The sequence below is a fragment of the Papilio polytes genome, unplaced genomic scaffold, assembly GCF_000836215.1.
Source record: "Papilio polytes unplaced genomic scaffold, Ppol_1.0 DF820622.1, whole genome shotgun sequence".
NCBI lineage: Eukaryota > Metazoa > Arthropoda > Insecta > Lepidoptera > Papilionidae > Papilio > Papilio polytes.
Window position 1 is genome coordinate 2,178,909 of NW_013528582.1, and position 22,795 is coordinate 2,201,703.

Genomic DNA, 22,795 nt, shown 5'->3' on the forward strand with positions numbered 1-22,795 from the left:
TCCATCCATCTCTTTCTAAGTCTACATCTACCGAAGTACCCTTCCACACTCATAACTAACGTTCTCCTTGTAACATGCGATTCATCCCACCTCATAACATGGCCATACCATGCTAACTTTTTACTCCTTACTTTCTCTACTACGGGGGCTACTCTCAAACTTCCTCTAATATACTCATTTCGTATCTTATCTATTCGTGTTACCCCACACATCCATCTTAACATTCGCATTTCTGTCACATGTAGTTTCCTTTCATCCGTTCCTTTTACTGCCCAACATTCAGATCCATACATCATGACAGGTCTTACGACGGCCTTGTAAATTTTCCCCTTTAGTTTAAGTGGAATTTGAGGGTCGCACATTACTCCTATATATCATTATTCAGTGTTTTTATTATTTTTTATTACATCGACATCAAGGAAAATTGCTACGAATATTATTTTACGAAACATTACTCCTGTGAAACGAGTATATATAATAATTTCTTAGAAGTATTTATTCTCTTTGTATTTTTTTAATATAACGTCAGAAATTGTTTTTCTTGAAGAGATTTTTACGACTAAATGTTAAGTAAAATAACATTTAAAATCTGAAATTAATAAGGTAAGTAGTACTAACTACAATTAATATTAACTTGTTTTTTCTGAGGTTTCACTTATCGATATTAAAATTTATCTAATTTGTTTTGTATGTTTCTTGTAATTAATTTATAATTTTCCAATGTATGTTGCTATTGTTTACTGTTAACTAAGAGATCCCTTAGTATAGTATACATTTCTTATATTAAAACTACACTAAGGAAAGTAATTTATTAAGAATTAGTACAAGTGTGGTAATTTTAATATGGTTTTATACACCTATGAAAAAACTTCCACTGCGCCATTTCCGATTCCCGTTGCCATTAATATCAGCGCTCGTGTACAAACCCCTTGGGAAATACAGCCGTTGATGGATTTTCAGAACCTATTCCTGAAGTGTTATATCATACATAGACATACCGTTATATTACAAATATAAATTTATGTTTAGAATGTCCGTTTATAACCTGAAATGAACACACCTCTGGAAAGACGTCTAAAAAATATAGCCCATAACTGCTACTCACCTACTATCTAGTAATTATATTAGAAAGTAGCTGTTGTCTGAGACTTCGTCCACGTCCAAGATAAATAAAGTAGTCTTAAATATGGCTGTATATGTCAGCTACCCTTCAGGAAAAGTCCGGTTGAAATTGACCTAGCCGTTTCGGAGATTACCCGGAACCCATGCAGCTTGCGGACAGACCTACAGACAGACAGACAAAAAATGTTTCAAATGCGATTTTCGTTATCAGCAATGCCATACATCATCTTCCCGAAATCTGGAATTTTTCTTTTGATATTTCAAACACACTCCAATTTTATTAAATGTATAGATAGAAGATATACATAAGTCCGTTTAAAACCTAAAATGTGTAACAACACAACACAACACACCTCAGGAAAGATATCGAGAAATCTAGTCCATATCTGGTACTCTATATACCGAATACATTAATGAACCATTTTTTAATTATAAATCCATAACAAGTTTTAAGTTCCCACACGATTGTACATACATTAAAGCCTTTTGAAATTAAAAGCTTTCTCCGTAAAGCTTTATAATCGAGGAGAAAATTAAAATTTTCGCCAGCCGTGGATTATCTTCCTATTATGTTAAGGCTTAATTTTTATGTCGAACTTCGAACGTGACTTTAATTTGGCATATAAAACTAACGTATACATTTGTGTGTACCAAATGGAAATCCTAGTCTCTCCCTAGGTCTTTGGGTTACGGCATATGCTTTGTTATCTATGTAAGTCTAAAATAATGGTGAAAGCTGTTTTCTGAAAAGGCTATAAATTTATTAAGTCAATGCTAACAAACTTGTTACAAACGTAAGTCACGTTACTGATTTCGGATACATATTTCTTTAAATCTAACTTTTGTGAACTCATAAATTTCTTTCATTAGCGACTTCGAGATGGAAAACTTTACACGTGACGTCTCATTAAAAGTTTTCAATCGACCTGTTTAGTACTATAAATGCGAAAGTTTAGATGGATGTTTATTAGAGTTTGTAGCCTAAACGGCTGAACGAATCTGGATGAAATTTGGCATAAATCTGGAGCATAGTCTGGAAGATCATGTAGGCTACTTACTTTTGTTTTTTTTAACTCCACGCGGACAGAGTCGCGGGCGAAAGCGAAACAAATAAAAAAAGTTTTCGCTTTAAAATTTGAAAAACAAAAAACCCTTTCTCCCTTTAAAGAATTATAGAAATACATCATATTAATAAATCTTCTACAATTAAACTAGGTAACTTTAAATAACTACACTAACATAATGAATCTCTTAGTTTAGCTTTCAAAGTATTCCTTTCACTTTATAAGTGGAGTCGTATACACAAGACCCAAATTAATTACAGTACTGACCATAAAGGTGACCTTTAACCTCGTTATTTTGCAACCCCTATAACGATGGTACATTTTAACTTACTAATGAAAGGACTGAAGAAATTATGTTATTTCACATAATGTAAAGATAATTAATAATTTATTTATGTCTTACCAACATTATAAAAGCAAAAGTTAAGATAGATGGTCAGGTGTTGTTAGAGTTTGTAGCCTAAACTGCTGAATGGTGAATAAATGTAAACTTTGAGTAGTGCCATCTTGTTTTTATAACTTCTTATAAATACTTTAACACAAAAAATACAATTTTTTATAAGAGCTCACATTTACGTTATTACTTCTTTCGTATCACATCTCACACTCATTTGTTTTTCGCCTAAAATCATACTTTAGTTTTATTTATATTTTTAATTCGTCTGTTTCGGTGGCCAGTGTTAACAATTGTCATCATCATTGTCAACCATCTTTTGAACAATATAGACTGACTAAATATTTCGATGGCATAGATGTAGAGGATAGTCTGGAAAAAATTAGGCGACTTATTTTTGTTGTTAATTTAATTCCACGGTATTAGTATATTCCATTGGCAATTCGTTAAGTGTACAAGATTGAATCCTCTATTATCATAAAATCGATATTGTACCAATTCAAACGAATATATACACCACACATAAACAATATTACAAACTGATAGGTTAGCTCACGAAGTAAGCAAAATCAAATAAGGTAAAAGGATTGCTAACGTAAATAAGAATTCTTTTTGTGTTATTTGAACACTAATAAAATTGTTTACCAGTATCGCACAACTGTTTAGTCTCGCTTTGATTCCTTTGAGCTTAAATGGAGGTGCGAACTTTTCTCCATTTTTATAGTGCAACTAAACAGTTGAATGGGCTGCGAAACAATCGACAATTACACGACAGTTGTGCGACAGTTTAGTCAAAGGTGTGCTCCCACTCTCAGAATTAAAGATTCAAGAGTAAAGTTTTAAAAATACTAATTATAAGAACAAATAGTGTGCTGTGTATTGATAATAATTTTTATTCTTTTATCTAATTTCATTATTCTATAACTAAGGTTTTAATAAATACTTGTTATAAAACAAATAGTTTTTTTTTTATAATATAAGTTGGCAAACGAGCAAGCGGGCACCTGAATCCACCGAAATGGAAAGCGACCGCTGCTCATAAACATCCGCAATTGCAGATGCGTTTCATACCCTCAACTGGCGGAGGAATAGACGCACATAAAGTGGATATTTTCCCTTCCTATGCGTCTCCTCTACCGTCAAATCCACTTTTCCTTCCCATCTTTTCCTCTTAATAAAATGGTGGAGAGGGAAAAGGAATAAAATTAGGCCTCCGGCAACACACTCATCAGACGAAATGCGGAATTGCTTCTACTTCACGCCTGTTTTCTGTGTGGTCGTGGTATTACCGGGCGGGCCAGCCCATTCGTGCCTAGATGTTAAAATGGGTTCTAGCACTGTTAGTGATAGTGTGCCGTGTATTGATAATAATTTTTATTCTTTTATCTGATTTAATTAGTTTATTCTATAATAATCTGAAATTGGCGTAAGCAGTATAATAATGGTTTAATAACGGCTCACTAAATCCAATTACATGACAAGAACACGCTTAATTACCCGAACACAGATTCTCCGAGTTAATATTCATCCATCAGAGATTCATGATTACTCTTTGTCGTCAAAGAGTAGTTAATCATGAATCGCGAGAAACGAGGGATCAATTTGATGAAGTTTTGATTAGAAATCTTTTAGAATCACTCTGTTAATTTTACTATTATTATTTTTCTTTTTAAAATTATTTCAGTCCGTCAGGCTGGCTTGATATTTTTTATTTGTTTTGCTTACTAATATTATAAATGTGAAAGTTTAGATGGATGGACGTTTATTAGAGTTTGTAGCCTAAACTGCTGAACGGATCATGATGGGAGGCTTAGATGTAGAGGATAGTCTGGAACACATGGACTACTTACTTTTGTTTTGTAATTCCGCGATGGAGTCACAGGCGAAAACTAGTTAACAAATGAATATTCAGTTGGGTTAATAATACAATGAATTGTAGAAATTCGATAACAATCTCCGCTGAGATACGGATCGAGGAGTGCTCTGCATAGCAAACATCATAGCTTAGCCCGGATTAACAGTATTGAAATGGATTTGTAGAATAACAAGGGAATTTGTTTTATCTCATTTTCTATAAAAGACATTTTTTCATTCTCTTTCCAATTTAATACTTCCTAGCTGTTGCTCGCGACTTCGCCCGAGAGAAATTTAAAAATATAACCTATGTTACTCACTGATAACGTAGCCTTTAATGGTGATAGAATTTTTAAAATCGGCCCAGTAGTTTTTGAGTTATTTACAGATAAATACAAATCTTTCCTCTTTATACCATAAGTATATATAGATCCCTTATGTTTTGCTGTTTGTCTATTTATAACATGGCTTATTACTAAAGATTTTAAATATTAAATTTTAATGTGTTTGTCGTATGATTGTTGTTCTCATTGCTTCGAAATATTACTGGTTTTGCTTACAATGGATATCTAAAACACTTGATTTATTAATTTATATTATTCGATGTGAGAAGGTGTCATCAAATTATCATCTAAAATACCGGATATAACATAGTTGCTTATAGAAATGTTGAGTTTAATTCAATATCACTCGACCTAATTCCATTCTGACAGAATGGTGTCGACGTACGAGTACGTTACGCACCGTTTCATCTGGCTAACGTAAATTCTCTCATTAATCACATTTCGTGTATATTAAACTACATTAAGGACAAGGTTTTATGTCATATTTAGTAATAAATCTATACTCTATAATAGTATAGAGATATAGATATCTATACTATTATAATAAAGCGTAAACACACACTTATTTGTTGCCTAAGATGTCAGCAATTACAGCATGTTTTTGAATAATTCTTTCTTTAATGAAAAGCCCTACACTTACGTCACGCTTTAGGCTTCATATTTTCACTCCATTAAACTTAAGGGGTAAATATTTTGGATAAAAACCCTAATGTGGGAAAGAGACTATAAGTTGCTGCCAACATCAAGGAAGCAAAATTGCCATACTTTGTCATCATGTCATGTCATTTTGACATTTGCAATTGAATTTAACAAATGTAATCAATAAAACAATTTCCATAATTTCATGCGAATGAAGTCGCGCGGGAACAGCTATCACAATAAAAAGTTAGAGAACATTGACAGTTCCGGCTTAATTAAATAGACAATTTCTTACATGTAACAAATTAAATCCTATCTTCTGACTGATATTATTAAAGCGGATTATAAATGGAGGTATATTTGTTATTTCATATCTCCAGAAGACAGATTTAAAACATAGTCAGGAAGCCAGAATCGCGGGCAAAAGCTAGGGATTTATAACAAAAGCTCTCATCGGAACAAACTTTGTGCAGAAGCGTTGATGCGTTGAACTGGTACAGTATCTATTGCCCTAGATCACGCGGCCTAGTTTGCGTGTTTTTATGACGTCACTATAGACAGAAACTTAAAAGAACTGCATTGAAAGGCTAATGTACTAAATTCTGATTTCAGAAATTAACTACAGAATTGAGAAAACTGTTTTACTAATGCTATACGAGTAAATGCGAACGTTTAGATGGATGGATGTTTTTAAGAGTTTGTAGCCTAAACTGTTGAACACATCTGGATGAAATTTAGCATAGATGTAGAACATAGTCTGGAAGAACATATAGGCTACTTACTTTTGATGTTTTTTTTTAATTCCACGGGCACGGAATCGCGAGCAAAAGCTAGTTCTTGATAAATAACAAAATCTAAGTGTGAATATCTCGTCGATACAATATCGTTTCAATTTGGTTACTAGAGGCCTGTCCCACCACTAGCTGATAGAGGCTCAGATAGCTTAAAAATGACATCACTGTCAGATAAGGGAACAAAATCCGATATTTTATACGTGTGATTATTAACAGACAATTTACAATTTGGTGGGACAGGCCCTAAGTTTAATTATTTTTCTAAGAAAAATTATGAGATTTCTTATCGTCAAGGCTTTACTTTAAATTGACTCTAATTGCCTTTGTTAAAAGGAAACCTTTCCAATACTATTTGAACATTTTGTATTGATTTGCTAAAAGTTTTTACCTGCTTAATGTTAAATTTTCAACAACTTCATAATTGAATTAGCATTGGAATAAAAAAAATCCTACAAAGTATTTGTACGGATTCAGTGGAACTGATGGAAAATGAAACAAACTTTGTTTTTAATTAAAGTTCTGGGAACTTTTAAAAGGTTCTTTATCGCATTTACTACACTTCAATTTTCTACATTTACCTATAAATTTTCTTTATATTTTATTCATTTAATATACACAAGTGTCGTCAATCGATTATCTATGCTATGTACCATTAATATGGTCCTAATTTCGATTGCCTAGGGGAGCAAAATCCCCTCCTTGCCAACGTTCAAGCTATGTGTCCGATATAACGAATTTCCTGCTTTGTTCAAATTACAAAAGACAATTCTAGTAGGATCCAATTACGAGCTGCGAAAGGCAATCAACAACTTGAGAGCCGTAATTTCCAGTTTCACAAAGAACTTACTGAAGCTTTGTCCTATTTCGTTCAAAGCTTAAATATAACGCTGGCACTTGTAAATTTCATTATTAGCTGGTTTTATTTTCTCGGTTTTCAAGAAGACTTAGAACAAAAAATTGTGTTAATATTTGTGTGTTTGGGTTTACTTTATGGTCGATTCTGTGCAAATCTAATACAAAACACTTTCTTAGAAATTTTCATAGATCTCAGGACTCACTTGGTTAATAAAACACTATGTTATATTTAGTGTAAAATCTTTTTTAAATATCTTGATTTATAAAGTGTTTCTTAATTAAATTGTTTAAACTATCGTGAGACATTACTTTAAGCGAAAATTAATTAAAAACGGCTCAACTCACGCTTTTTTAATAACAACAATTTTGAACCCGTCGACATCTCCGTCGCCGAAGCACGAAGCGGCCACAACGCTCTTGGCGCCCCCCGCCCCCTCGAACCGCGCCCTCCGCGCCCTCCGCGCCCTGGCCCGTAGTGCGAGGGGCGACGCGACCGCGAACAAAAGTTAAATAATACTCGCCCTGAAGAAGGATCCCCGAAGGATCCGAAACTAGTCGGTGCCGTCACCGGAGGAAAAAAGTGTTTCTTAATTGTAAAATAAAGTAAATTTATAAATAGTTTGTTTATTTAATGACAATTAACAATATAAATAACAATGCTTCTTCTTAAAATAGGTGAAACTTATTAATTCCATATTAGGTAACTTTTACATTAAATGTTATTCAGAAAGGCACATTTGCGGTGAAAATACACTTAAAACGCGCGCACACCTTTGAGTAAACTATCGCACAACTGTTTAGTCTTACTTTGATTCATATGAACTTTTATGAAGGTGCACACTACTCGACTTTTATAGTGCAACTAAACAGTTGAATTGTCTGCGAATCAATCGACAATCGCACAACTGTTGTGCGATAGTTTTGTCACATTAAAACGTGACGATAAATTGTTAAACTAAATTGTATTGATTATGATATATCCACAAATTTTTACTACGGCATACTGACGAATAGTGTTACGAGAAATGAACTTCCTAATGAGCTCATAAGTATGAATGTTACACCTCGTAACATCGGTATTTAAATAAGTATTGTGAAATGCCTATTATGTACTTTGGTTTGTGCGTTTACTAGCTAGGATTACCGTACATTTCCACTGCCGGATAACTCTTAATATGTTACCTTTTTCAAACAAAATGTATTATAGCTTTATAAAGGGAACCCATGGGTAGTAAATGCACAAATCAAAGCCGACTGTTAGGCCTATAGATGATAATTCGATATATTTGGCCCGTTAAGAGCGATGCTATTATAGTTAGTTCTACCAAAAATGTGAAATAGACCGATATACGAGTAGATATCGACGTGGACATAAGTCAAAATAAATTATAGTTCTAATGCCGCTTTATACCAAAAGTGTTATAAAATCTTTATTGTATTTCTCGTATGCATCTTTACCAATGGCTTCATGACGTCACGCGTTAACTGACGGTACAGAACAGACGAGTTGGGGACGAGGTTAGTGTTAATGTGTCTGTTACTGAAGTCTTAATGTTTTTGTCATTCTTTATATCTTAATATGTTTTATTTTCTTACAAAACATGATAATACAGTTAATATAAGAATATATTGACAATTTTCATATTAATGGGGGCGCTAGTGAGATATAGTTAGTTTTACTTAACAAGGGTTAGTAAATTTTGTCGGTATATAACAGTAAATTTAAAATATTCTTTTATTATAATACTAATGATCTAATTCGTGTAAAAAAGTTAAAATGAAGAGCATTTTTCAGAGCTAATTATCAAATAGCGTCCCAAATGCACATTTCATATTAATTTAACTTACATAAGTTTCCACTAGCGAAAAACTGTACAAATACATGCTATCTCAGTTTTTTTAGAGAGAGTGATAGAGATGGCATGCATTTGTTGGTTCCGTCAATGGAGATATGTTACTAACATACATAATTCTCATTTGTCAATATTTTTAACAAATTATTTCTATACATGTATATAATTTATTGACACTATTTACAATAAAGGTACAAGTGCACTCATTTAGCCTTTAACAATTCTATTTAATAATTAAAATATAGTTAATTCAGAAAAATAGAACACCTCTCCTTCATAACCTAAAAGAAATTAGTTCTGTAATATTCGCAATATGGTGTGAGGTTTTATATTTCTGGTCAAACTATATATCAAATAAATTATATTTGACATGACTACAAAGTGCACAGATAACATAGCGCATATATTAAACTGACAGAATCAATAAAAAAAACTATAAAAAATCCCGTAAAATTTTATAATCTGTCAAATTATTGAGCAAAAGTGCACTTTGTCAGTTAGAGTTTACAAAAGTAAAATTATAAAGGCATACACTAGGACACTTGTATGTGCTGTAGTGTGTACCCACCTTAATATAGTAATTTAACTTCTTCTCTACACAATGCATTTAATTCACAATAGTGATTAGTTCACATAGTTCTGCCACTTTAACACTTTTACCAAATGTATACTTTAACCACTGTGTATACTTTGACCACTTTGTATACTTTAACCAGTGTGTATACTTTGACCACTTTGTATACTTTAACCAGTGTGTATACTTTGACCACTTTGTATACTTTAACCACTGTGTATACTTTGACCACTTTGTATACTTTAACCACTGTGTATACTTTGACCACTTTGTATACTTTAACCAGTGTGTATACTTTGGCTGTTATTGTATACTTCAATCACTTGCTTGTATACATTTGGCTTATAGTTTATAATCTGTTTTAGACGGCCATTTCGTTATACGGCCTGCGCCTCGCTTGTGGCTCGTTGGCTGCCATCCCGTTGAGCCCATTACCCTGGTGCCCACGGGAACTTAACTGTCAGAGATCTGTAAACAACGAAAAATAATTAAACGGCGCATTAAAAAAAAGATGTAAAAAGATCAAATACGATATGAAATGTTTTTTGCAAATGGCATGAATTTCAAGACGAGTGATTACAAAATTATTTTCATTTTATGCAATAACAAAACACCTTTTGTTATTAATAATTTTAAATTTCCTTAAATAGTGAATAAAGGCCTAATAAAAGTCCACCCTTTACCACCCTTTTCTTATAAGAAAAGGATGGGAAGAGAAAGTGGGTTTGACCGTGGAGGAGACGCATAGGAAAAGGCAATATCCTCTTTATAAGCGTCTCCTCCGTCGATTAAGGGTGCGAACCCTTCTGGAATTGCGGTTGTCTATGGGCAGCGATCGCTTCGCCGTTTTGACGAATTCAGGCACCCGCTTGCTCGTTTGCCACCTTAAATTTTATACAAAAAACTATAGACTATGCACCAGATAGATATAGTAGAAAAAACAGTTGAATACCATAGATTTGAATTACCTTAATTTCCTTTCTCCTTTAGACCCAAAGGTTTAAGAAAGTATATATCATGCCGATGGTTAGTAAGTTAATAAATAAATTTCTATACACTTAAGACTTCTTTCATTTTCCCCTTTCTTCAATTTCTAAACTAAAATATTAGCGATTCATTAGAAAATTGAAGGCTTTTAGATTTCATTCTTTCTTTCGTGTTATCGCAATATAAATCTTAAGATAAAGAGGTTAGTACATTTTAATTATTAGTTTGCATACATATGAAGTATTGATTATATTTACCACATGCTAAATTTATAATTCCCATTACCCATAGTTTCCTGTTGCAGCTCCAGTTTGTACGCGGGGTTGTCGTACGGCGGCAGCGAGGACTCGCGCGGCGCTGACGGCACCGCTGAAAATATTCCATATTAATTGGAAGCAGTAAGATGTTGGTAGACAGTTAATTTGCATTTATTTGCATTGCACTAGCTTTCGCCCGCGACTCCGTTCGCGTGAAATAAAAAAGTAAGTAGCCTATTAATTTTATATTTCTTCCAGATTATCCTCTATGTACATCTTTTCCAAATCATCAAGAACCGTTCAGTCGTTTGGGCTACAAACTCTACCAAACATCCATCCCTCTAAACTTTTGCGTTTATAAAAATAAAGGTTATAATATAAAGTCACAGCAGTATTTCGCTTACGTGACACTTGTATCACATGGCACATGTTGTGTCAAGTGTGTCATGTGACGTGTGGCGTGTGACGTGTACTCACGCGTGATGGGCACGGAGCGCGGGCGGTGCCTCCGCACCACGACCAGCAGCAGCAGCAGCGAGGTGAGCGCGCCGAGCGCCGCCACCACGCCCACCGCCACCAGCGCGCCGTAGTAGTCCCCGCGCGCCCCGCCGCGACCCCCCGACACTGACGACGCCTCTATTATATCTGTCAAGTTTATTACTAGCTGTTACTTGCGGCTTTGTCCATGTTGAGAAATAGCCCATGTTAATAAATGATAACGTGGTTTTTTAATGGTGAAAGACTTTTTTAAATTGGCCCTGTAGATTTTGAGTTATTACATTACATACAAAAATACATTTTTTTCCACTTTATAATATTCGTATAGATATAGACTAGTCTGCGTAAATAAAAAAATAACATACACAAAAATAATATAAAAGATACAGACGGAGCCTTTATTGTACGTCAAATTTAGTTATTACTGGCTGTTGCCCGCAACTCTGTCCGCGCAGTATTAAGATAAAAAATAGGAACTGTAATAAACAAAAAACTACGTTTCTGTTATTTTCAATAATTCAATTAATAATTAATCTATTACAAATGACTTACTGTCAACAGTCTCCGGAGAGTTTTCAGATTTTGTGTGTATCTCTACGACATTACTGGTTTTCACTTTGCCATTCGTCAAGTACAGTTCAAGCCATACTCGGCATCTGAAAGTTATAATGTTCATATAAAAAGTTAAAAAAAAGCTTGTGAAACCCTTGCCCGTTTCACTCCGATCAAAAGATTTAGGGGCACTTGACTTGTAATCGAGTATCAATGTAAATCATCATCACCAGCTCACTATATGTCCCCACCGAGGGGCTCGGAGCCTACCCTAATACGGGGTGACTAGGCCATAGTCAACCACGCTGGCCAAGTGCGGGTTGGTTGACTTCACACATATCTTTGAATTTCTTCGCCGATAGGTGCAGGTTGCATCACGATGTTTTTCTTCACCGTAAGAACGTCGGGTAAATTATGTACATATGAAATTCGAAAAATCGAAAATCACATTGGTACATGGCGGGATTCGAACCCAAGACCTGTAGATTACAAGTCAAGTGTTCAAACCACTGAGCCACCGACGCTCGATCAATGTAAATCACTTGATTTGAATTCGAATCCCGCCATATACCAATGTGATTTCCGAATTTTATATGTACATAATTTACCGAACGTTCTTACGGTGAAAGAAAACATCGCGATGCCTGCACATATCTGCGAAGAAATTGAAAGATATGTGTGAAACCAACTCGCAGTGGGCCAGCGTGGTTGACTAAGGCCTAGTTGCCTAACTTAGAATAGACCCCTCAGCGTGGTTGACTAAGGCCTAGTTGCCTAACTTAGGATAGACCCCTCAGTGGGGTTGTATAGAAGTTTTACCAATTATGCAACGTACTTAGAGTTAGGTGTAAGTCCATTAAGAGTGACAGTGGGGGGGAGGTCTCGTGTGGCCAGTCGGAAGTCGTCGTGCTCGTTGCGCGCGGCCCCGCACGCGTGCGCCGCCCGGTATATCCTGACCCAGCGCTCGGCTGGCGCGGGCACGCCGTGCCACATCAGCTCGGCCGCCACCGCGCCCACCGTATGCACCTCTACCGTTACCGACCAATTGTATGGATCTGGAACATTCCATTGTTGACTTTTATTGATGAAAATAATATAAAAAAACATCAATTTTAATTGTTATAACAATACGTCTTCGATAGGTTAAAGTTTACAATTTTCACGGCATTAATACACAGAAATACGATTTTGTTTTATTTTTAAACTAGATGACGTCATTTTCACGATTCATATTATCAAACATTTAACAATACACACCCAAGCATCGATGGTTCAGTGGTAGAATGCTCGCCTGCCACGCGGGCGGCCCGGGTTCGATTCCCGGTCGATGCAAATCTTTTTTTGCGGTTATTCTGCATACTTCCCTTTTTACTGTAGTTCTATTACAAATAAACTAAAACGTGATTTTTTAGAGACATTTTATATTTTTTTAATATCAATAGTGAATCTTCCATCGCACTCAAACCGTTAATGTAGATTTATTACGAGTTTGAACAAAGCGAGTATTAAATACTAGGTTTCTACAGTGATTCCACACTATGCTTTACATCTAGGCCTCATCGAGATTCGTACAACAATTTAAGTTACAAACACAGGCATATCCATCTAAACTTTCGCATTTATATCATTAGTAAGACATTCACATACCGACATAAGGCGATGTTGTGAACTCGACTTTAGTGTTATCGTATAGCTCGGTGGTGGCGCGCGGCGGCGGGATCAGCACCAGCTCGGCCTCGTAGCGGGCGGCGGGGCGCAGCGCGCTCAGCTCGGCGGCGGCGCGCGCGTGGTGCAGCACCTCCGTCATACTGTAGATAGGCGTGCCCACCGGACGATACCTAACACACGCAGTTATTCTTCAGATGCCAATAAAACCACAAAAGTTAACACATTTAATGCTGTAAACTTGCTGGAAACATATTTAAAATAAATTATGATTAACTTTAAATTAATGTTTCAAATTATGAATATGTATTTATGTTATTTATTTAATAAAAAAAAAACCTTTTAAAACAAACAGACTTATTCTTACATCGTAGTAGAAGTTACTATTACTGACCCTCGCGACACTCGGATCCGATAGATCCAAAATTATTGTGTTATTTTACTTCTGTCACAAACATTTGTGCATATGCAAGTAGATAAATCTTATAAATAGTCTAGTAAATAGTCCTAGCAGGTTTCGGTAGAAGTTTACTGCTGTAAAATCGCATTCAGTAAAATCTTAGTGATCTGCCATCATGCCAGTTTTAAGTAGCTGTTCTGTGAACAAAATGCCATACGTACCGAACTTGAATACCATCAATATACTGCAGTTCGTCGTCAGTGAAGTGTCTCCAACTGAGGCGCGCGGTAGTATCGTTGACCTCTACCACTGTTAATCTACTGTTGATCTCACGTCGCTTTTCTTCCTCGGGTTGAACCTGAATTAAAAAACACTCCATATAAATTGGTATAATACCTTAAAACAGGTATGGGCAACCTTTGACATGTTGAGAGACAAACTTTAGCGTGCAAATACGTTCGCGGGCCGCAACATCAAAGGATTTGATATTTGCCGCTTCCCGGTCACTTCCTGAGTATAAGAACCTATTATTTTTTTTAATGGATTTTTTAAATGTCTCGCGGGCCGGATCTATTTAACAGCGGGTTAAGTGCGGCCCGCGGGCCGGTATTTGCCCATTTATGCTTTAAAAGATTAGATAACTTTCGCCCGCTACTTAGTCCGCGTAGAATAAGAAAAACAAAATTGAGTAGCCTATGTGTTCTTCCAGACTATCCTCTACATCTGTACCAAATTTCATTGAAATCCATTCAGCCGTTAGGGCTACAAACATCCCTCTAAACTTTCGCATTTATAATATTAGTAAGATTAACTTACCGCTGGCAAATCTAGAGTGCGCACATTGAATACATCACTCTCCGGTTCAACGGGCAGATTATGTAAGTACAATTTGCCACGTATTTTGTACGTGGTAGAAGGTTTCAGACCAGTCAGTCTGAAGTCCAACCTCTGTGTGCCCAGAATTTCATCCGCAGGAGCAAATATTTGTGAATACCAATGAGATATATCCTCGTCCCTAATAGTTATTGTAAGTGATTAATATTTATACATAGTCTTGTGACAAAATATCAGAATTATAGATAATCTAAATAATAATACTTACGCCGTATCAGTGTATCGAAGGTCGACGCTCCCTCGTAACCCGACTAAAACTGGAGGTAGGCCGAAAATCATTTTAACACTTGTCGGTGTGTCCGATTGTAGTAAAATAACGGACAGTTTTTTATTGTCATCAGAATATGACGGTGGCATCGGTATTCCGGCGAGCGATGGATCAAGATTGAGTGGTCGATGTATATTGTTCTGTTCATAATCTACTATCTCTTCTTGTGGGTATCGGACCTCTGGAGGTATAGTTGGTATGAACTCAGGTGGATGAGGTTTACCTGGAAAACCTGGCATTGGACCTGAAAGGTTGAATTGTCAGAAGAGATATTTAACATTTATCTGATCGAGAAATAAAAAAGAACAATTAATACAAACAGGTTAAAAAATTAATTAAATTAGTTTTATGACGTGAGAGTTTTAGGATATAAGTGAAGCGTAAGGTTATGAGTATATTAACATATTAAATTATAACATATGTGAATGTTTTAAAGAAATCCTTATTTAAGGTAGGCACTCATTATATTTCGAGTATTTAATTACTAAGTTTGTTTATACAGTTGTATCTTCCTTTGCAACTAAAACCTAACATTTCGAAAGCTTACTAACGTTTATAATTATATTTTAACAAATAACATGACACGTAAAATCTTTAAAAATACTCCTAATTAGCACAAACCTAATAGAAACGTGGACATAATAATGCTGTCAGGTAAAAGGATTAATATTTGACATTCCAGCGACCAGTAAATATTCTGTGCAAAAACGTTAAAAATTATAGTTCAAGTCTACGAATCTAATATGGATATTTGCAGCTCGCTGTATCTTACAAACAGTCAGTAAGTCACATATCTAAAGTCATTTATTTACTAGAGTCGTAGTACAAACACAAACGTAGGCCAGGTCACTGACCTGCCGCGTGCTCCCCTATATCTTTGTCAGCCGAACGACCAAGGTTCCTATTCACCTCCGATTCCACCTCCATTTGTGAGAGCATATGCTCCAGGTCTAATGTAGAATAGCTTTTACCTGAAACCTTATTAAGCTTAACACTATTGCTAGATACTTTTTGCATATCGGTTATAGGTTCTGGCAACACTCGAAATAAAACCGTCTCGTAAGGGTTCGGGGCTTTCGCTAAAACGTGTACGTTAGTCGGTGGCCAGGATTTATCATTGTTCCCTGAGTCAGAAGGTCGCATAGGTTTCAAGTCTTTGCTGCGTAATATAGTCACATGTTTTCCGTGTAACCCGTGAACGTCATGGCGCCCATTTTTGTATGTCTGTGGGTTTGGATATTTTCTATAATAATCCGCTGACTGATTGAACATGGGTTCGAAATATGTTTTCGTAAGTTTTGCGCTGCCCGGTGTTGTCTTTGTTTCACCAAAACTAAATGGAACGTGACTTGGTATCTTTTTGTCGTAGACCGGTAAGAAGTAATTTAAATTATGCATTTGTAGAAGCGGCACTTTGCTGACGGAATCGTGCATTTGTTGCACATACTCATCGTGGTCTGATATAGATTTTGCATCCATCATTTGGTTGTGTTTGTACTTTTCGAACAAATCTTGAATTTTGCTGTCCGGTAAGACGTAAGACAAATGGTTTTGTGAATTTGTTCTTGCATCACCATGGTGTGAAGCGAGCGGTATGTGAGGTTGAATAGAGACGGGCACGGGTGCGACAAGGACGGATTTATTCGGTGGCTCTAAGGACTTCCAGTTGACATTTATGCTTGTCACGGGTGGTATGGGCTGTAGTAATTTGAATGGTCTATGAAATTCGTTCGGGCTGTATATGGCGAAGGTGTTATTCTTTGTCTGGTGTACGTAATGGTACGGTGAGTCGTCGGCGATGGGGCCGGGGTCAGGCGGATGTAAAAGTTTGTTGGTTTTGAGTCTGGTCTTGGCGGGGTTCAGATGTCTAAAGAAGTCATTGGTCTCAGTCATGGCGAGTGTCGTGGGCAGTGGTGTCGTGGCAGTCGGTAGGACAGGCGCGACCGGGGTCACGTGAGTCTGCGATGCGTCATGCGATGGAAATACATGAGAATATTTGGATCCATTCTTGTATCCAGCTGCAAACAATATTATGATGATGGTGAGCATGCAATGTATGACAGTTTTTTTATTATGAATGATCGGAACAGCAAATTTGTTTTAATATTAGTTAAGTGTCAATTGTTATGTGTAAATTGAGAATAAATTTCTGTACAACAGACGTCTAGTAAATCAAGTATGAAAACATGCAATGTCATACCACCAATATCTACTTAAAGCATTTTAAGCCTTACCATTAGGTATACATCCCCATTGCTTGCAGCAATCCTCGTCAGATATGTTGACGGCTGCGGGGCGGTGGTTCGGCGGACACCGCAGTGTCTGCGGCGGCAGCGAGGGCAATGGCGAGCACACCTCCTGGCAGTCCAGTTCACCATTCTCACAGAAGCAACGCTGTTCGCAGCCAGTCAGAGTTAACGGAACTTCGCTCCAGTTTGGTACTCTGATATTGTGAAAAACAATTATTTATTGCTACAAGAGCATCATGCTTATTTATTTTTATTCACTTTCATACAATCCGTCCATCCTTTCTATGGTAATACAAGAGCATATTTAAAAAACCCTAGAATATATCTAAGAATGGTTGAATTAATAGTGTCTGAACTAAGAACACACAGTTTGATTTCATTATTATTTTTAGCACCTGATTTAATTGGATAAGGGTTTTATTGAATTTTCATCAAAATCGTCCTCAAGTACTCAGCTTATACTCTTACTTAAAAGTACCCAATAGGCTACACACAAATGAATGAATGAATGAATAAATTGACTTCAATACTTACGCGACTCCTTTATAATGGCAAGTGCCATCACTGAGACACCTCGCGGTCCGCGGGCAGCAGTTGGGGGGGTGCGCGGGCGGGCTGGTGGCCCAGCGCACGCAGCCCTTGCTCACCAGCTCCAGCCCCACGTGCGAGGGGCACACCAGCGCCGCGCACTCGCGTCTCTCCTCCCCGGTGCACTCGCACAACTCTGAACATCCGATGTGGAACTCCTCACCTGGTAACATTTACAGCTGTACTTAACAGTAAAGGTATTAAATAGGGGAATGTCACTGGAAGACTCAATATAAACACTCCTTTACCAGATAGAAAACTACGACTTATAGGTTTTCAGTCGCCAATAATAATTTTATACGTAAAAGTAGCATTTGTACACGACTTAGTCCGTGTGGACTTTAAAAAAAACTTAGTAGCCTATGCGATTTTCCAAACTATGTTTTATAACTGTACCAAATTTCAGCGTAATCCGTTCAGCCGTTCTGGATATATCATCTATCAAACATCAAACTCTTCATTTATAATATCGCACGATTAGTATAAGTAAAACATTAATTTTACTTAGGTAACTATTAAGTTACGAAAGAATTCTACATTCTTTAAAATACTACATTTGCAAAACCGATTTGTCTTATCTATGTCAAAATCTTGCAATAAAATATATTAATTTGTACAAACCAACAGCATAAAATTTCCCATCTTGATGACATCCTATTTTGTACGTATTAGCCGTTTCTTCTACTGGAACTTCATTAGAAGTCGAATCCGTTGCTGTTATTGTGAAGTTAAATTTAGTTCCTGTTTCTTTTGTTTTCAAAATATAATCCTTGCCACCTTCTAGGTTTAGTATCAGATTAGTATATCTTAATTCTACGTCCCGGAATGTTCTTCCACCATCGCTACTTAGCAAGAGATGTATTGGATCTTCGCTGTTGTTCATATGCATTAAGTTGACTTGCACACTATTGTTTTGAAGTACTGTTACTGATCCTATCGGTTCTGTTAACACAAGAGGTCTGATCGTCGGCCTGAAGGATTCATTCTCATCGTCCAACGATCTTCCAGTCTGGGAAAGTAAATTATAAAATTTTAAATGCAAATTTCTATTCTAATTCCACTTTTAAAAAGGCTAGGGAACGCTCAAATAATGCAAAAAAGCTCTCCTTTCCAATTCTCGTGTTGAAAGAATATAACGACAATATAACAAATCTTGTTTTTTTATTTTCACAGTAAAGGAAAAAGCTTTTTTTCTTGAACTCAACCTATGTTATGAACTAAAAAAAAAACAGAAAACAAAAGACTAAAGCATATTAAATAAAAATTATAGCAGATATAACGAGCGTTCTTTAAGACTTTTTTGTTGTATGTATTACAGTTTCCTAAAATATCGAGAAACTTAGTTATCTCAAATTTATATTAAACATTCCAAATGTAATGCAAAACATCTATTACATTCTCACAGAGACTTACCTCTGATGCCAGAAAAGACGAAATCATGGTTGAAGTGGTGGTGGTAACTGGTGTAGTTGTGATCAGTGTGGTTGTCGATGGTGTTGTGGTGGTTGATGTAGTCATTGTGATATTCTCTGGCTCCTCGTGCGCATCAGACGATACATCACAGACTTGTATCTCACAGCAATTGTCATTCGGATCTTGCACGTTTATACACTTCTCTGATGTTTGTAGCCGGTTGCATCTAAAATTCAAGAGATACAAACACACATACATTAAAACCTGCAAAAGACATTGTTGGTCTAATCTTTTCTTTGCAGTAATATTAGTGAAATAAACTACATTACCTAGGTCTGCAAGATATCACCGAATGCTCTTCGCACACACACGTCTGTTGACATCCGATGTTCCAGGTTGACCCTACAGCGTAGCTCTCATTTTTGAATTTGCACGCGTCTGCCTTAGTAGCTGAAAATTAATTGGTTAAATATTAATAAAAAATAATATACAATGATGTAAAAAATAACCTTAAATATTGCCAGAATATTCATGTAATTTTTAGAAAAATCTTATAAAATTACCATTTTTTTTGTAAAAGACTAAATGTTTTTCGCGATATCGTCAGCAAGGAATTAAAATAATCGGAATAAATATAGCCAATGTTACTCAGTGATACCGTAGTGTGCCTGGTGAAAGGATTTTTTAAATCGGCAAAGTAGTCTTTGACTTATTTTAATACATCAAAAATTACAATTCTTTTTCTATACCATATAAGTACAGATATAGACTAGCTGGTGATCGACAGGAACACCAAAGTGCTCAGCAACACCCATATTTTATCCAAATAGATAGTAGACACATATATTAAAAACTCTCTAGGCAAATTATAATCTAACAATCATGACGTCATCCGTGTATGGAATGATAGTTACCTCCAGTGCCGGTGGAACACGCAATAATAGAGCAACATTCATCTACTGGTGATTCGAAGCAAAGAGGATCGTTCAGTCGTCTCCCCCGACGTGTATACGGATGCTTGCAGCGCGGCGTGCACTCGAATATACCAGAAGTAGTACATTCACAAGTTTCATCGCATCCCCTGTCTATTCTATCACCTACCTGGAATAAACAGAATTTGGAAATTTAGAAAAACTGGCATGAAATGTCTGGCTTAAAGAAGTTATATATGACTGGCTTGCAATATATGTTACAGATATTTATTAGTTGGTTTTTGCTTCTTTTCCTTTCCCTTTCCACCTTTTTCTTAAGAGGAGAGGGTGAAAGTGGATTTGACGTTGGAGGAGACGCATAGGAAGGGAAAATGTCCTCTTTATGTGGGTCTCCTCCTCCGTCATTTAAGGGTAGGCAATTGCGGATGTTTATGGGTAGCGGTCGCTTTCCATTTCTGTGCATTCAGGTGGCCGCTTGCTCGTTGCCACCTTGTATTATAAAAAAATTGCTCTAGTATGAAAGTCTATTTTACCAATTATTTGTTTTTAAGTTGGTCTTTAACTAACAGTAGCTTAGCTTTTGTTTCAAAATCACACGCTTTGCTTATCTAATAAACAATGACTTTTGGCATAGAGACAATAAATACCTCAAACTTAGAGTAAACAATAGTTAATTGTACACATATTTGTATAAGGTGGGAATTAGTCCAAGGTTCGGCTATGGCCACTAAAATGTTTCATTTTTTATAAATTCGCTTATCGGGCTATATTAAGAGAAGTTATGTTTTAATTGAATTCTAAGAATATTTAAAAAATGTCTCAGTCACAAAAAGTCAAACTAAAAAATTCGCCAAAACAAGGCATCGATCAATTTTTATGTGTGATCGGAGGAACAAAGCACTAATTATATTTTTCTAGTTAAACAAGGATATCTGGCATGATGAGAGAAGTTAGTTCTATCAGTAAATATATTATCTATATGGGTGTAATAGTAATAGTAGGGGGGGCTTTGGTTTCGACAACTCCAAGGCTTCAAGTCTTCAAGAAAAAAACATGGGATGACAGCTATCTTAACAACTACAATGCAAAAAGGATCCTGTGACACTGTTTTACGGAGGGCGCTAGTGAGTAATAATAATTTAGTTTGACATTTTCCCTTCGGGTCAGAAAAAATAAGTCGATCTATAATTGCCGCAAAAATATTTAAAGTTTTGATTGACTTACCTTATAAATGATTTCATTTTCCTTACACATTTCCACTTCATCTGATTTATCGATTGACAATAATGGATTAAATGGAACTTGGAGGTTAGAATAAAATTTATCTGTGATATCTTTATTCTTAGGTATGCTGGTAATTAATCTTGGTGGTTCGTCATCTTCATCTACGTCCAAAGATACTTCGCTTATATCAGAAAGTTTCCTATTTATACCTTGATTCGTTTGATTGTGTAGTGCATTTGCAAAGCTCTGCAGTTCATCTACACTTAAATCTAATAATCTTGGTTTGGCTTTTAATATTGAATCGGTTAGATCAGTCATTTCTGTTGGTTCTACGTCTATTTTAGAATCTGTGGTGGGTGTCGCTAGTGTTGTTATTGGTGGGGATGGTGTTACAGTTGTGGTTGTTGTTGGTGTTTCTGTGAACATCTTCTTCGGTTGTTGTGTTGTTGTGAAGATGAACGGCGGTATGGTGAGATGCGACGGCTGACGTTGGGGTACTTCTTCCTCGTCGGTTGTCATTTTACCTTGAAATAGAAATAAAGATTATTAAAAATAATCTCGAAAAAGAAAGATTAACTACATTAAATTGGTAGATACCGTTAACATCACTATGGTTAAATTAAATACATTTTAGATAGTAAAACTATATAAAAATAGAATCATTGTCGTATCTAAAAATCTACTGATGTAGCAACAATTGATTAAACGAGAAATTACTAATATACAGGGTGATATTTTTTAATTTCTACGTTACAAATACATTTTACAAGCACGTTACTGAATACATTTATTTCTAATTCTAGCTATAATCTACTAATTATAGGATAAGGTGTAGGATACTAGGAAGGGTTAAATAAAAAAAGTTATTTAATTTACACTTTTACTAACGTGTGTCTTGTATATTTTAAACACAATATTGTAACAATGATTACTACAAAAACATCAGTTTATAGATTATGTTTGCGTATACCTTTTGTTGATTGTAAAATTATTTTCTTCAAAGATAATGTAGATTTAACTGTACTGTAGATGTCTGGAAATAAAAATCCAATTCATTGAATTACAAAATGCAAATTTATTATAATGACCTTCAGATCATAAACATTGCAAGTTATCGGACAAATATTCAAATTCTACTTGTATACAAGCATCATTATCTTCACTACTTACTCTACACTATAACTACTAGTTATATAAATTAAGAGCAGACGCACACCTGTGACTAAACTATCGCGCAAATGTGCGATTGTCGATTGTTTCGCAGCCAATTCAACTGTTTAGTTACACAACTAAAAATGGAGTAGAGTGCGCACCTCCATTAGCTCATAGGAATCAAAGCAAGACTAAACAGTTATGCGATAGTTTAGGTGTGCGC

At 35.8% G+C, this 22,795-nt stretch overlaps 1 protein-coding gene and 1 non-coding gene across 3 annotated transcripts in view; one reads left to right on the plus strand and one right to left on the minus strand.

Annotated features, from left to right (window-relative positions):
* Window positions 1-7,670: 7,670 nt before the first annotated feature.
* Window positions 7,671-22,795, minus strand: part of LOC106110479 (putative epidermal cell surface receptor) — a 38,364-nt gene continuing 23,239 nt past the window's right edge. The window contains exons 3-18 of one of the 2 annotated variants that reach the window (XM_013292324.1): window positions 21,421-21,944; window positions 20,179-20,365; window positions 19,594-19,714; window positions 19,265-19,490; window positions 18,473-18,860; window positions 17,798-18,014; window positions 17,249-17,457; window positions 14,955-15,258; window positions 14,669-14,867; window positions 14,074-14,210; window positions 13,435-13,625; window positions 12,623-12,842; window positions 11,788-11,891; window positions 11,215-11,382; window positions 10,766-10,849; window positions 7,671-9,961 (exon numbers count right to left, since the gene is read on the minus strand). In XM_013292324.1, coding sequence (XP_013147778.1) covers window positions 9,954-9,961; window positions 10,766-10,849; window positions 11,215-11,382; window positions 11,788-11,891; window positions 12,623-12,842; window positions 13,435-13,625; window positions 14,074-14,210; window positions 14,669-14,867; window positions 14,955-15,258; window positions 17,249-17,457; window positions 17,798-18,014; window positions 18,473-18,860; window positions 19,265-19,490; window positions 19,594-19,714; window positions 20,179-20,365; window positions 21,421-21,944 — 3,287 coding nt within the window. In that variant the 3' untranslated portion in view covers window positions 7,671-9,953. Of the gene's footprint in view, window positions 9,962-10,737; window positions 10,850-11,214; window positions 11,383-11,787; window positions 11,892-12,622; window positions 12,843-13,434; window positions 13,626-14,073; window positions 14,211-14,668; window positions 14,868-14,954; window positions 15,259-17,248; window positions 17,458-17,797; window positions 18,015-18,472; window positions 18,861-19,264; window positions 19,491-19,593; window positions 19,715-20,178; window positions 20,366-21,420; window positions 21,945-22,795 lie in introns of both variants that reach the window. The other variant, XM_013292323.1, reaches the window with a different exon arrangement.
* Trnag-gcc lies at window positions 13,049-13,119 on the plus strand. Its single transcript has one exon. It is a non-coding gene; the product is annotated as a tRNA-Gly (tRNA).